We start from the raw sequence: 14,337 nt of genomic DNA on the forward strand, positions 1-14,337 counted from the left end.
ACAAATGAATAATAAAAACATCAGAAAGTAAAAAATCTGTATTTTTTGCTCGGCTGTGTATCTTTTACTCCCTATTTAGTTCGTTTTCAGCACAGGTGCTAATAATCCTGTAATGCAGGTGGAAACCTTGAGACTAAAAGCCAGATATAATATGACACTTAATGCGACTTAAACATGTCATCCGTCTCGTGTTTAAGTGACAAGTCTTGACTGTGGACCATCGGCGGTTTAATCTCATTAGTTGCGGAGCACGAGATGAGCTGAAGGACAGCGATGCGTTTGTGTTGTGTGGAGCGAGCGTATAATAGGCTGACATGGGTCTGACAGCTCTGTTAGAGCTACCGGCTCTTAATGAAGCTATCATGGTTGATATACATTTATTTTTATTTAGCCCTACAGGTCATAGAAACAATGTGATGGAAGACAGTATAGTCACTTTTTAATTAATTTGTTTTATTTATAAGTAACAATAAGCAAACTACACCACATATCTCCTCTGTTTCTGAAGTAGTGTTAAAGGTTTAAGCAGGTTTAAGTGCTATATAAATACTGTTAAACTATCAAAGCGCTCAATATAAGGAGAAATACACACAGCCCGTATTCAGAAATTGTGCGTTTGAAACAAGCCGTTAGGATTTCTGTCCATTTGTGATGTCACAAATATACAATATTTAGACCATTACACGGTTTTAAACGTAAACATTCTAAATGTGTCCCAGTTTATTTCCTGTTGCAGTGTATGTGAATAACATCAGCTGACAGGAAGTAAACAGGGACCCAAACTGTTGCATTGCAACGCAATTCCGTTGCAATTCCATTGAAATGCACTAAAACGGAGCGTTTCAGACAAAGGGTAAACACAGGTATATTCAGGCAGACAGTACGAGGAAAATAACATGTTTTTTTTAACATTACAGCATGTAAACATGTTCTATTAGAAACACAGAATATAAGTATGAACCTGAAAATGAGCACTATATGGGACCTTTAAACTTCTTTTTTTTTATCACCTTACCAATGCAATATTGTCAGATTCACTGCCATCTTTGAGGCTGGTTCACATGTGCTGTCTGTAATTACCAATTTAAAAGCTAGGGTATAAATATGCACATTATGTTGGTGACCAAAGTTTTCTCTACATATTGAATTAAGGAATTAGCTTCTTAATATTTCAATATAATATAACATGCTATCACAGAAGTTTAACAGACCTCAACAAAATAACTCTGTTGAGGACACAATCTGGGTCCTAATGAGTGCACCTCAGTGAATCTCTGGAGAAAATGGGAAACTGACTTTTACTTTAACAATATCATAGCAATGCATGTGCAGATAAATTTTTGAATTTTTATACATTATTTCTGAGTTATTTTACAACAAAAACATTTTAATCGAAAATTACTGTAGATAGACTGGGCTGTTTCATAAAATAACAAAATGTATAGAGATTAACCTGACAGGTATAGTTGTTATAATGTCTGTTTTCTCACAGTTTAATGAACATTTATCAACAATGATGTATTGTAATTTCATAAATTTTTACTGTATAACCTGCTCTGTATTTTTACAGTTTATTTCATGTAATTTCGTGGCACGGTTATTTACTGTAATTTGACGGTATCCGTCTGGACACTTTGCTGCCAGACTTTTTACTGTCTGATTTACAAACCTGATTTACAGTCTTTAGTTCAATAACTGATATTAGTACTTATGTTGTTGTGTCTGCTGAAAATGCTTTATTAATTTTTATCATTTAATTTGAGAAATTCCAATTTCAGATATATACAATTTGTCCTAATTTAAAATACCATATAAAGAATGTTACTATAGATTCATTTAAGTGCATATTACCTGTGTACTGGTTGGATTTGATCATACTGTATTAAAACTGATTTAAAAAAAATCAAGATTGACTAGTCATAAAATGATTTAACATTGAATATAAAAGCTTGTTTGTGATTGGGTCCTACTAATGATCTCATCTCTGATCTTGAGAATTTCTTAATAACTTATTAACTGTTAAATTTCTTTAAATATGAAACATTTTAAATGTCTCTTAGGAAGAGTTATTTAATGGTGTCTTGAATGGACTTATGGGTATAATATTTACAATTAGCATTATATGTACAGATGACTTATATACTACAGATATCAAAAGTGACTATTTCCACTAGTAATAATTTGATTACTTGTAAAAAAAAAACCCAGCAGATTTAGTTACGTTTAATCTATGTAGAGTTAAAATTCTCACTACAGCTCAATTTTAGATTTCACATTGAGAAGTGGGAAGTGCATGGCAAATGAATGACCTAGTCATGACCTAAAGTCTGATATCGTTGTTTATTCGGACCTATTCTAAGCTCCCAAACTTGATTAGCGCTACTTTAAAAGGCAGATGTAATGGAAAGGTCAAACAGTTAAGACTTTATACATTAAACACAGATAGACAGTGCTGGAATTAAATGTTAAGACAAACATGTTCTGCTGTATGTGGCTCATTATAGTGATTACGTTTTTATTTTGTCATATGTCCATCACAATATGTGCAGTGAAATGCAGGGTGGAATACTGTTGAGGCTGTGCTAAAGAGACTAGTGTGCAAACAATCATTAGAATATGAGTAAAGTAGGGGGATAACCGTGATATTTAAAAATTAAATAGTGATCATGTTAATAATACACATGATAATAACGTGTCAATAATCCAGCACCTCTTAAATAATTTTATATTAAGGACTGTCAAATGCGCGAAATCGTTTTAAAGCAACTAATTTCTTTAACGCAATCGATATTTCGGAGGTTGTTACCATTGGTACCAACTATATCATACTAGATTGTCGAGAAGGAGGCTAAATAACGCTCCAAAATTGGGCTAAATTTTAGCGAGGAAAAACTGTCATGGCCATTTTCAAAGCTCAAGATATGTGAATGAAAATAGGTTCTATGGGTACCCACGAGTCTCCCCTTTCCAGACATGCCCACTTTGTGATAATCACATACAGTTTGGGGCTTCAGGGAGGGTTTCTGCACAATGTTTGTTACTGTTTTGTGTTGTTAATTGATTTCCAATAATAAATATGTACATACATTTGCATAAAGCAGAATATTTGCCCACTCCCATGTTTATAAGAGTATTACATATTTGACAAATCTCGCTTTAAGGTACATTTTGAACAGATAAAAAATATGCAATTAATCGTGATTAACTATGGACAATCATGTGATTGTGAGTGGCTGTGGCTCCGTGGGTAGAGCAGGTCGTCCACCGATCGGAAGGTCGGTGGTTCGACTCCTAGGGTCACATCTCGATGTGTCCTTGAGCAAGACACTTAACCCCAAATTGCTACCCAAGGCTGTGCCATCGGTGTGTGGATGAGTATTTAGATTTAGATCCTGATGGGCAAAGTTGGCAACTTGCATGGCAGCATCTGCCATCAGTGTGTGAATGTGTGCGTGAATGCTGACATGTAGTGTAAAGCGCTTTGAGTGGTCGGAAGACTAGAAAAGCGCTATATAAGTCCATTTCCCATTTAATCATGATTAAATATTTTAATCGATCGACAGCCCTAATCTTTGAACATAATTGTACAAACTGTACAACCAGAATAATCAATGTTTAATTTCTATAATCGGTCTGAATGCACAGTTAAAAAGGCTTATCATGGGATTACTGATCCCGTTCATGTAATAAGTGTGAGTGTGTGACAAGTAGATGTGATCAACACGCAGCAGCTGGTTAGAGGCAGGCCCAATGAGGCAAATCTGCTTCCAAAGAGGGCTTGATACCAGTTTAACTTTTTGATGAGGTGATGTCCTCACCATGGACTAATCTTGTTTGGAGTTTCGACTCTCGACAAACTGTTAAGCGTTCATCAGACAGAGTTTAACGCGTGTCAATACTGTAACAATCTGTCGTCTGAGTGGACCGTATTAACGCCTGCGCCTGTTGAGCTTTTATGCTTTAAATGATCTCTCCGTAAGTTTGTAACGTTTTTTTATTTAAATTTAAACAAATGTAAAATTTCTTTCTGATTTTTTTTCTTCATTCAGCTAAAAAACTATGGTTGTGTAGAGAAGCATCTGCAGTATAGAAATATATATTTACATTATTTATTCATATACAAAACAAGTATATTCAGATATTGAACAAGGTATTTATGAATTAAAAACTAACCCTAAAAAAGTACTTATTGCAATTATTTACTTTGAAATAATGCAAATAAAAGCAATTTGTTTAAAGTTAAAATTAAGTATATCTGCACATTAAACATATCATATGATTGAAAGCTCTGGGGGGAATAAAGCTAGTAGGTGGAGCTTGGTTTAATATTACTTTGTATTTTTTTCATATGATGGTATAGACAAAGGATTCAAGATTACTAGACAGTATTAACGCCTGCGCCTGTGAGGTTTTATGCTTTTAATGATCTCTCTGTAAGTTTGTAACATTTTAAAAAGTTTTTATCATACATTCTAAATTAAACAAGTGTAAATTTCTTTCTAAATCTTTTTTATTCAGCTAAAAAAACCTTGGTTTTGTTAGAGAAGCATGTGCAGTACAACAATATGTATTTACATTTACATTATTAATTCATATACAACATTCATTAAGTCAGTTTTGCTGGAGTATTTGCATCTGTCACCTTTTTGTTTCTTATAAATAAATAAAGTAAATAGAAATACACATGTTGTACTGTACATGCTTCTCTACACAACCATAACTATAAATGTGATATATATTTTATTTATAAAAAAGATTTTCCTTGTAAATTCAGGTATTGAAAGAGGTATTTATTAATTAAAAAATAACTTATTGCAATTGTCTAAATGATGGACTTTTACACTTTATTCTTTTCCTTTGAAATAATGCAAATAAAAGACATTTCTTTTAAACACATCATGCGATTGAACGCTCTGGGGAACAAAAGCTAATAAGTGGAGCTTGATTTAAGATTACTTTAGAGGTTTTTTTTATATGATAGTATAGACAAAAGATTCAAGATTTCATATTCAATATTTTCAAGAGCACCACAAATGCATCACTTTTAGTTTAGTACATAAAAACAAGCACATACATTTTAGTCTTTCCAAAATAGCAAAATCTACAGAACATTTTAAACAATAAATATATTTCTCTACTTACCCTGATCGTCTTTTCTCTTTTTTTCTCTTTAACTTTGTTCTAAAAAACACCGTTGGAATAGTATATCCACAAGAATATTTCACACTTCCTGTGTGAAGTTATGCTGAGTAAGTAGGCTCGTGTCCAGCAGCTGACTCCAGGTATTCCTGACAAACGGCTGAGGTAATCAACCACGCCGTTCTATTTTAGAAAACAATACTTGCAAACAGGGACGTGGTTTCTCTGCGGATGGCACCTCACCACAGTGGCCCTGCGGTAGGTTTTTTGCACAGATATATCCCCTCCTTGATTGATTACTTTAGGCCTAGGCAGTTCAAAGCAGTTCATGAACAATTAATGGATGTGAGGAATCTCTTTTTACCCCGGGGCCCTCGACTGACATGATGCTCAGTGCCAGATGTCCCCGGCTACTCGGTGTTACCTGAAGAGGACACATTAGTTGTTGAACCTTTCCCCTTAAAGTTCAGGGTAAGCTCAGGGGAACAACAGAAGGCTCTCATCGGCGAAGGTTAAAGTTTGGAAGGATTATCCCGCACTTTGGAATCTATTTTAGATACATGCTCTTTTCAAATTTTAAATGCTTCTCCTGTAAAAGCTCCAAATAGGGCGGTTTGCCCTTCATATTGGTAAAACTGCACACATTCACTGAGTGATTACAAAAGAATCCAATCTCACTGTGTTCACAATACACTAGCAGTAATTTGCCATTAGCCTGATATGGTATTACAAATGCTGGACAATTCAAACTATGCATATCTACAAGTAGAAGTGAGGATTCAACACATTCCCAGACCCGTCAGGGGGGATTTAGCTGGTCAAGGTCAAGTACCGTAGGTTCAAGTGCGGGTCATTACAAAGAAAAGCAGCTCATTGTCCCAAAGAATACATCCATATTGGATTCAGACCTCACGACTTGCATGCAATGTCGATGTTCAGTGCCACGGCAGGAAGTAGTAAGTAACTAGTAACTATCTTCTCACGATCTAACCTCAACTGAAGCCACTTTCCCACTGGAAAAAAAACCCAGGAACACCCACTAACATCTGATTTTTGTCTTTAGAGGGAAATGTTACAATCAGCATTCATTCCCAGGACAAATGACTCTGCAGTAGTCACGGGTATTTATCGGATCCAGCAAGGATCGACAGTGATGGAAACTCGACACCCGGGGGGACACATTGAAGTGAATATATAATGAATAAAATCCACAGGGATTTGGACAATTATTAAAATTTGTAAACGTACAAAACCGACAATTACTATGCTCTCCTCAAAACCACCAGACTCCAGTCAGACAAACAGTCATTTTACCTCCCTGATCATCGAAACACACTTTATTCAAACTCGACAGACACAAAATAAAACCGTCTTTGTCCCCCGTTTTCACACGGGACATGAACATCAGTCTCCAGGGCGGAAGTCTGGTGTTTTTTTTACCGACTCATCCGCCCCAACCTCCTCCATTGTCGCTCTTTATACTTCCTATATACGAATTACAGAGCATTACTTTTTCGTATGTACGAACGGTGTATGAGACCAGCCTGCATCTGTATAATGTCTCTTCATTTGGCATAGTTCGTTAAGGAAAAGAGATTTTGGTACTCCTTAAATTGTGTATAGATTTTATAGTGTAATCCCAATAAAATTTTCTTTAAGGTCCATCTTGAATGTTTTAATAAATATTTTTCTATGTGGGACATTTCTTACCTTACAGTAGCTAATGTTCTACCTCGTGTTACATTTATATTTTAAATTTGAATTTATTTTAATTTCTAGTTTTGATGTGTCTGGTGTATATTTATGTACATTCAATATATCATAAATTTTAAGGTGTCATATTATGTGCAAAATGAGATTGTAATTATTTTCACTTCACTGTGACGCACACAGTGACATCATTTGAGTTTATGCCTGTGAGCTGTTCTCCTAGTAGACTCGTGAAACATGCTGCTCCCTGTTTTACTGTTTTTAAAAACTACCAAAAAGTCTGTCCAAGCTTAATTTTTTAGTGTGCAGAAAGCTCCTTTTTTCATACTTTCTTGATGTTTTATCATTCTAGGGTATATTGAATTCATATTAAATAACCTGAAATGTTTGTAGGTCATAAACAAAAACTTTTTTGAACAACTATGGACTCATTCTTCTACAAGTAACTGTGGACGTTTGTCATGAACAATTCATCAGTGCTGCTTTTGTTCCCGTCGCTGACCTCATTAAGAAGTCTGCAGACGAGCCGCTGCTGAGATAGACACATAATGAGTGAATCATCACGGCGCAGATTTCTGGAGGCAAACATTATTGAACAAGATTCCTCCTGAGACAATTCAATTCAGACATAAACACCAAAACAAAGCTGACAAAAGCCGTCTGTTTCTGTTTGTACTGTCTGCTAAGAGTCTAAAGGACCGAGGGTGTCGTATGCTGCACAGACTGTAAAGCAAACTTGAGGCAAATTGAGCGATATTGGGCTATAAGAATAAAAGTGACGATTTAGAAAACTATATTCAGGACACGGTGCAAAAAAGAACAACTAGAAAATGTTTGATTACACAGCTCAGTTTGAATCTGTGCATTCCTGTCTCCTTTTCATCTGAACAGCTGAGAGACAGACTGTGGAGATGATGTCATCTAGAGACGAATGCCAGCTGCTCCACAGACGCTGATCAGCGAGCAAAGCGGCCAGAAAACTGGATTTATACAGTACCAGTTCATTCCCATGAAAACACAATGGGCTTCAACACTATAACATTAAGCTCACTAATTCAGTTATCTAATGCTGATTGTCCAGTACACACACACGGTGCACAGTGTAAATCCTGTTTTAGGATGGATTTTCCTTTTTTTAAGGTGTTTACTAAAGCAGATAAGATTCAAACTGTACTATCAACTGTTTATTAGTGGACAATTCCTCCGGAGTTCATCTGTGAACACGCTGAGCATTTCAACCCTGTCTCACGGGAAGGCGTATGAATAGAACGACATTAGGACATCCTGCGTGCCATGAGGACGCATTTTAGACTTTTCGCGTGTCATTTGAAAAATGTCATGGTTGGGTTTAAAATAAGTACGTTAACTAAGTAACTTACGGTACGTATGGAAACAACGCGACTAGGGCTGTCAATGTTAACACAATAATAACGCATATTTGTTTTAACGCCACTAATTTCTTTAACGCATTAATGCAACTTGCAATTTTTAGGTTGTTGCTCCGTTTTAAAGCTAGAATGAAGTTACTGATATCTTACGAAACTAGAAAAAATCTAAGGAATCCATTGGTACCAACCAATTAATGGAACCAAAATGTCATACTAGCTTGTCGGGACGGAGGTTAAATAACGCTCCAAACTCACGCTAAATTTTGGCGAGGAATAACTGTCATGGCCATTTTCAAAGGGGTCCCTTGACCTCTGACCTCAACATATGTGAATGAAAATGTGTTATAGGGTACCGACGAGTCTCCCCTTTACAGACATGCCCACTTTATGATAATCAAATGCAGTTTGGGGCAAGTCATAGTCAAGTCAGCACACTGACAGCTGTTGTTGCCTGTTGGGCTGCAGTTTGCCATGTTATGATTTGAGCATATTGTTTTATGCTAAATGCAGTACCTGTGAGGGTTTCTGGACAATATCTGTCATTATTTTGTGTTGTTAATTGATTACAATAAATATATACATACATTTGCGTAAAGTAAACATGTTTGTCAACTCCCATGTTGATAAGAGTGTCACATACTTGACAAATCTCCCTTTAAGGTTCATTTTGAACAGATAAAAAAATGTACAATTAATTTGTGATTAATCGCGATTAACTAGTTTAATCGTTTGACAGCCCTAAACCTAAAAAAGTACGGAAAACACATCTCAAACGTCACTAAAAAACATCTGACAAACTTATAAAACAAATCACCGGTCTCGAACACCAGCCTCCTGGGTAATAAGTCCCACCCACCTGCCAGAAGTGGCCTTTCTCGCTTTTTATTCTACATCACCAGATCTGACAAAGCATATTTATGTGAAAGCGTTTTTCTTGCAGTCAATACGGACGACATGGCGTACAAATGACACGCCAGATGCAAGAAAGGCATTCTTATTGCACACTAAACGCTTTGCTCAGTGCATGAGAACAGCCTGACGACAAAGGCACTTCAAAGTCAGTGTGTTTGGTTTACTAATGTATTGAAAGGACCTAAAGGTGAAGATGTGATGGACACAGTGTGGAAAGTGCCATCAAGAAAATTGTATTCATACCATTTCGCTCTGATTGTGCACCCACCAGACATGGCCTTATATAAATATATACTCCTTACAACCCTCTACACTCAACAAATGTGAGCTGTGAAAATTGAATTGAGCCAGTTTAAACTGCACTGAGACACTTTTAAAAAGGCATCCTTTTATATCAACAGTCATCATAGAGGACCAGAAAAGAAGACCTCGATATGAAAAGGCCATATGAAGCTGTAACAATACTGACTGAAGTGTCCTTGAAATGTACCAGCAATCAGTGCAGAGTATAAAACCCATAGTGGTAGCAGAAGGTCAGACTGAGTAAAGCAGGGAGACAGTATAGGAGGAGGTGGAAAGCTTCCACTGCATGCGTACAGACACATCAGTGAGTCATTGATTCATTGAACATGTGGCAAAGCAAATTAGTTAATTGGTAACAGTCAATTAAAGTAAAGTGACATTCAGGCTATTCTGTACGACAGCGTATTAGGGGCCATTGTAGGTCAAAAAATAAATAATTAGGGAGCAGGGAGAAGGGGGTCAATTCAGAGAAAAAAAAGCCACAAATTTACGAGAAAAAAAAATCAAATCAGTGGTTTTCTTCTGAAAAGGCCCATTTCACTGCAATGTCCCTTCAAAGTCTGGATGCTTATGATAATATGGTGATTCTGGGCTAAAATCACGAGCATTTCCTTATTGCTAAATCCAATTGCAAAGTATAATTTGATCAGGTCGTCCACTGCAGACATAACACACACACACACACACACACACACACACAGTGGCGGCGTCTGTTGTGTGATGAGGTTGATCCAAACTTGCAAATTGAAGCGATATATATATCGCTTCAATTTGCAAGTTTGGATCAACCTCATCACACAACAGACGCCGCCACTGTGTGTGTGTGTGCAATATAGCGAATATTTTTCACACATTCTCTTCTTAAATTTGTGACTTTAATCTCAGAGAATTTCTGAGTTCTTTCTCTCAAATTTCAGACAAATAATCAAGGTTTTTTCTTGTAAATTTGTGAGTTTTTTTTCTTGTAAATTTACCACTTTGATTTCAAAGTATATCAGTCTTTTTCGCGTACATTTCTGATATTAATCTCAAAGAATATCAGAGTTTTTTCTCGTAAATTTCTGATTTTAATCTCAAAGAATATCCGAGTTTTTTTCTCGTAAATTTCCGACTTTAATCTAGGAAATTCTGAGTTTTTTCTCAACGCAAAGGTATATAGAAAATATAAAAATATTACCCCCCCTCCCCTGGCTCCATAATATATATATATTTTTTAGCCTACAGTGGCCCTAATACGTCATCGTAATTCTGTGATACTTTTTCCAACAGTTTATCTCAACAGAGGCTTCAGGCATTCAGCTTGGCAGGTGTATTACTGAGGACCTGAGGACGTACGGTGTCCAATTTGCAGTAATTTGGACACGCTACACGTTCAATATTAATAAACTTTGAATAAACAAGCGAAAAACGCTCTGTGCAGCAGCGGTCCGTGCAGCAGCGGTCCGCGCAGCAGCGGTCTTCAGGGCTCTGAGTCGAGCCCGTTGTCTGCTGGATGCTGGACATACTAACGCTACAACCGAACACTTCTTCACTTCCCTACAGTTGGCGCGCGATGAGCGGTTCTCGAAAACGCTTTTAGCAGCGTTTCAGTGTTATCAAACAGCCCTCAGTTTATTGCTAATAATATCACAAAGTCTTTAATTCTACAGAGTCTACTTAATGACACGATAACCAAATGCATTACATGGATTTAGTTTAATATTATTTTGCATTTATCTGCAGTAGATATGCAACAATGAATCGATTAGTTGTCAACTATTAAATTAATCGCCGACTATTTTAATAAGCGATTAATCAGTTTGAGTCATTTAAAAAAAAAAAAAAAAAAAGTAAAAATTCTCTGATTCCAGCTTCTTAAATGTGAATATTTTTTCTGGTTTCTTTACTCCTCTGACAGTAGACTGAATATCTTTCGACAAAACAAAACATTTGAGGACATCATCTTGGGCTTTGGGAAACACTGATCAACATTTTTCACAATTTTCTGACATTTTAAAGACCAAACAACTAATCGAGAAAATAATTGATAATTTACGACAAAAATAATCATTAGTTGCCGCCTTTACCGGCAGGTCTTTATATTATCAGACCAACCTGGATATCTAAGGTCTTCAGTGAAGTGAATGTAATAAAAATGAAAGACATGACGTGTCTCCGTCTGCAGCTACCCTGCCACACACAAAAAGATATTGAAATGAGATCTCAGCAGGAGCTTGGTAAATCGTTTGGGGTAATGGTTTATGAAAGAGTGAAAGGCCTAAAAAAAAATATGAAAAAGAAGAGAAAACATTTTTCTAAAATTTCCCCAAATGAAGTACTTACCCGGATCTAAACAGAATCAATCAAGACATTCAAGGCCTTTCACAACATTTAAAGCAAAAATCTGAAGGAGGTTAAAAATCTGAAGGAGCTTCTCAGTTTTATTGTGAAAAAGCTCGACAGTTTTTCATGAGAGCTCCGACGCTCACCCAGGACTGACAGAGAGGAGGAAAAGCAGAGCTGAGAGGGAGGATAAATATTACCATTTTGAATGGCCTCATCATTCCAGCGGGGGGAGCAATTTTCTGCTGGCTCTAAAATAGATGGGAGAGGCACTTTTAAAAAAGAGCTACTGGCTCAGAGAAACAGGTGAGACTGACAGCTCCTCTGCTTTTCACATCAAATCAAAAGGCTTCAACAGTCAGATGCTAATAAGAAAACAAGCAGGTAAATGTGTATCAGAAACAATCACTTTGACACATGTTGTTTGTTCTGGTGTTACGGTGAGTGAGGGGGATCGGGTTAATTTTTCTCATGTGATACATGTAAGCTCGCGTCTGTTCACTATACGCTGAGGTCGATAGCATAATGTGGCGGGGTCAGCGAGGTCGCTGGGACCGGCTAAATCCACACGTGACGGCCAATTCGCCCCGTACACTATCTACGTTGAGTAAACAAACGCACACATGGAGGCACAGACTGTTCAATGTACAGGACATCCTGGCTGCAGACAGCAACACGTACATCTGGTACATTACAACATGTCCTTAAACAGCTCTTTTTATGTGTGTGCCAGGGAAGTCTGCTTTTATAGCGTGCACTGAGTGAGTTGTAATAAATGGTTAAGGGTGCGGAAAAGTGGCTTTTTTCAAGTTCAAACGGAGACATTTTAACTCTTAAATCATGAAGCAATTAAAGAATAAAGCACTTTCTATTCAATAAAACGCTCATGTTCAACTATAACTCTGAGACTATAAACTAGATAATCAGTTTAGGCTAAAAAAAAGTAGATTTGAACTGATTTTCACATGGATTCTATAAAGTTTCTTGCTGCCCAGAGGACACCGTTTCAATGCATCTTACAGTAAGCAGAGTCCTCTGCTGGTGAAGACAGCTCATCACTAACTAGTGAATTAGGATGCAATATTTTTCTAAGACCCTCCACACATGATCAGTGGAACAAGCTGTGCACCATGTAAAGCTGGAATGATGTTCTGCGCAGAAAATTAGCTTTTGGTCAACGGCTTTCATGTTACGCCACGGACGTCTGTCATCTCAAGTGTCGCAGGCAGACAAACAAGCTCTAAGTTGAGCGAGACACCTCAGGCACTGGTCATTTTTCAGATTTTGGACTATTTTGCTTATATAACATGTTTTCTTTCAGACAAACTGAAAGAAAACATCCAAAATACATATTTAGGTGTTTATTTTACTATTTGCGTCTGTAGATTTCCCCTAAATTCACCCAAAGGTAGCATTAGATAATGTCTCATTTACATATTTAAACATAACATTTCAGAAAACTTGTAATACAAAAATGTATTTTACCCTATTCACTTGAAGTGCCTTTTTTTTTTTTACATTTTACATATCTTTAAAGGCTGTGTTTTTTTCTCAGACTGAGCTAGAAATCTCCATTTCAGTAACAGTTACATCCACAAAAACTTTTCAGTTTCATTCCGGTCTATAATCTGATGGTTTTTACAGAGGGGTTTTTTCTTTTATATTTATGGCCTGATTATAGAACATTTTATTCCTAAAAACATGGTGAAACATTTTTTTATGGAGTGATAAAAAGATATATCCAAAATCCCCCTCGTAAAAAACCTTTGACTCTAATATGTCAACAAAATGAAACCAGCATTTTTGAACTTGGGTTTATCCAATGTTCAGATTTCTGTTCTGGAAATGTATGAAAATTAGCGCATATTTAATAAGATAATGCCTCATTTGCATTTTTAAACATACAATTTCAGAAAACTTGTATTACAAAAAATAATTGTCGCTCAAAATCGGCAGCGCTGATCAAATATGAATCAATATTCTGTTAACGTGTCCAGTTACTCAGTTTGTGATTCTGCCAATGATCATGTGTTGAGGAGCCAATTACATTTTCAACTGATTTTAAGTTTTGAGTTCTCAAACTTAAGTTTGAAAAATAAACAAATAAAAAGGTTGAGTTGCTGGTTTATACCTGACATGTTTGTATTTGAAAGTCTAGTTGCTGTTTCAGAGTCTTTTCTAGCCTGACATTAATACAATTTAGCAAAAAAAAAAAATAATGTTGTTTTTGGCATGAAAGGTCACATTAAGATTTAGTGAATATTGTTTTAAATATCAACTATCAGAAGCTATAAATGTCATTTGGAATAAACCCAGGGGGTATGAGGCTGTGAGTGTGCGTCGGGGTAATCAGGTCAGACATCTTACCTGACATACTGGTGGGGTTCAGGGCCAAGACGTCATCCTCAGAGCCTCCTCAGACATCTGGGTAGCTACCTAGCTGAACACACACAGCCAAGAAACCATCAATCACTCAGTGCATCGCTTATATAATAACTGGCAATGACAACACTTCAATCTAAAAAATGAGATATTTTTGTGCTCGGCTTGTCCGTCCCTGCTT

General features: G+C 36.5%; 1 protein-coding gene across 10 annotated transcripts in view; it reads right to left on the bottom strand.

Moving 5' to 3' along the window:
• thrb (thyroid hormone receptor beta) overlaps positions 1 to 14,337 on the bottom strand; it is a 134,848-nt gene that overhangs the window by 21,896 nt on the left and 98,615 nt on the right. For 8 of the 10 annotated variants that reach the window (XM_074614158.1, XM_074614151.1, XM_074614160.1 and 5 more), the window contains 2 exons: positions 14,142 to 14,214; positions 11,975 to 12,025 (listed from right to left, as the gene is read on the bottom strand). In XM_074614158.1, the coding sequence (XP_074470259.1) occupies positions 11,975 to 12,025; positions 14,142 to 14,148 (58 nt within the window). In that variant the 5' untranslated portion in view covers positions 14,149 to 14,214. The remainder of the gene's footprint in view (positions 1 to 11,974; positions 12,026 to 14,141; positions 14,215 to 14,337) is intronic. The other 2 variants (XM_074614157.1, XM_074614159.1) reach the window with 1 other exon arrangement.

The sequence above is a fragment of the Sebastes fasciatus genome, chromosome 17 (genome assembly GCF_043250625.1).
Source record: "Sebastes fasciatus isolate fSebFas1 chromosome 17, fSebFas1.pri, whole genome shotgun sequence".
NCBI classification, from domain to species: Eukaryota; Metazoa; Chordata; class Actinopteri; order Perciformes; family Sebastidae; genus Sebastes; species Sebastes fasciatus.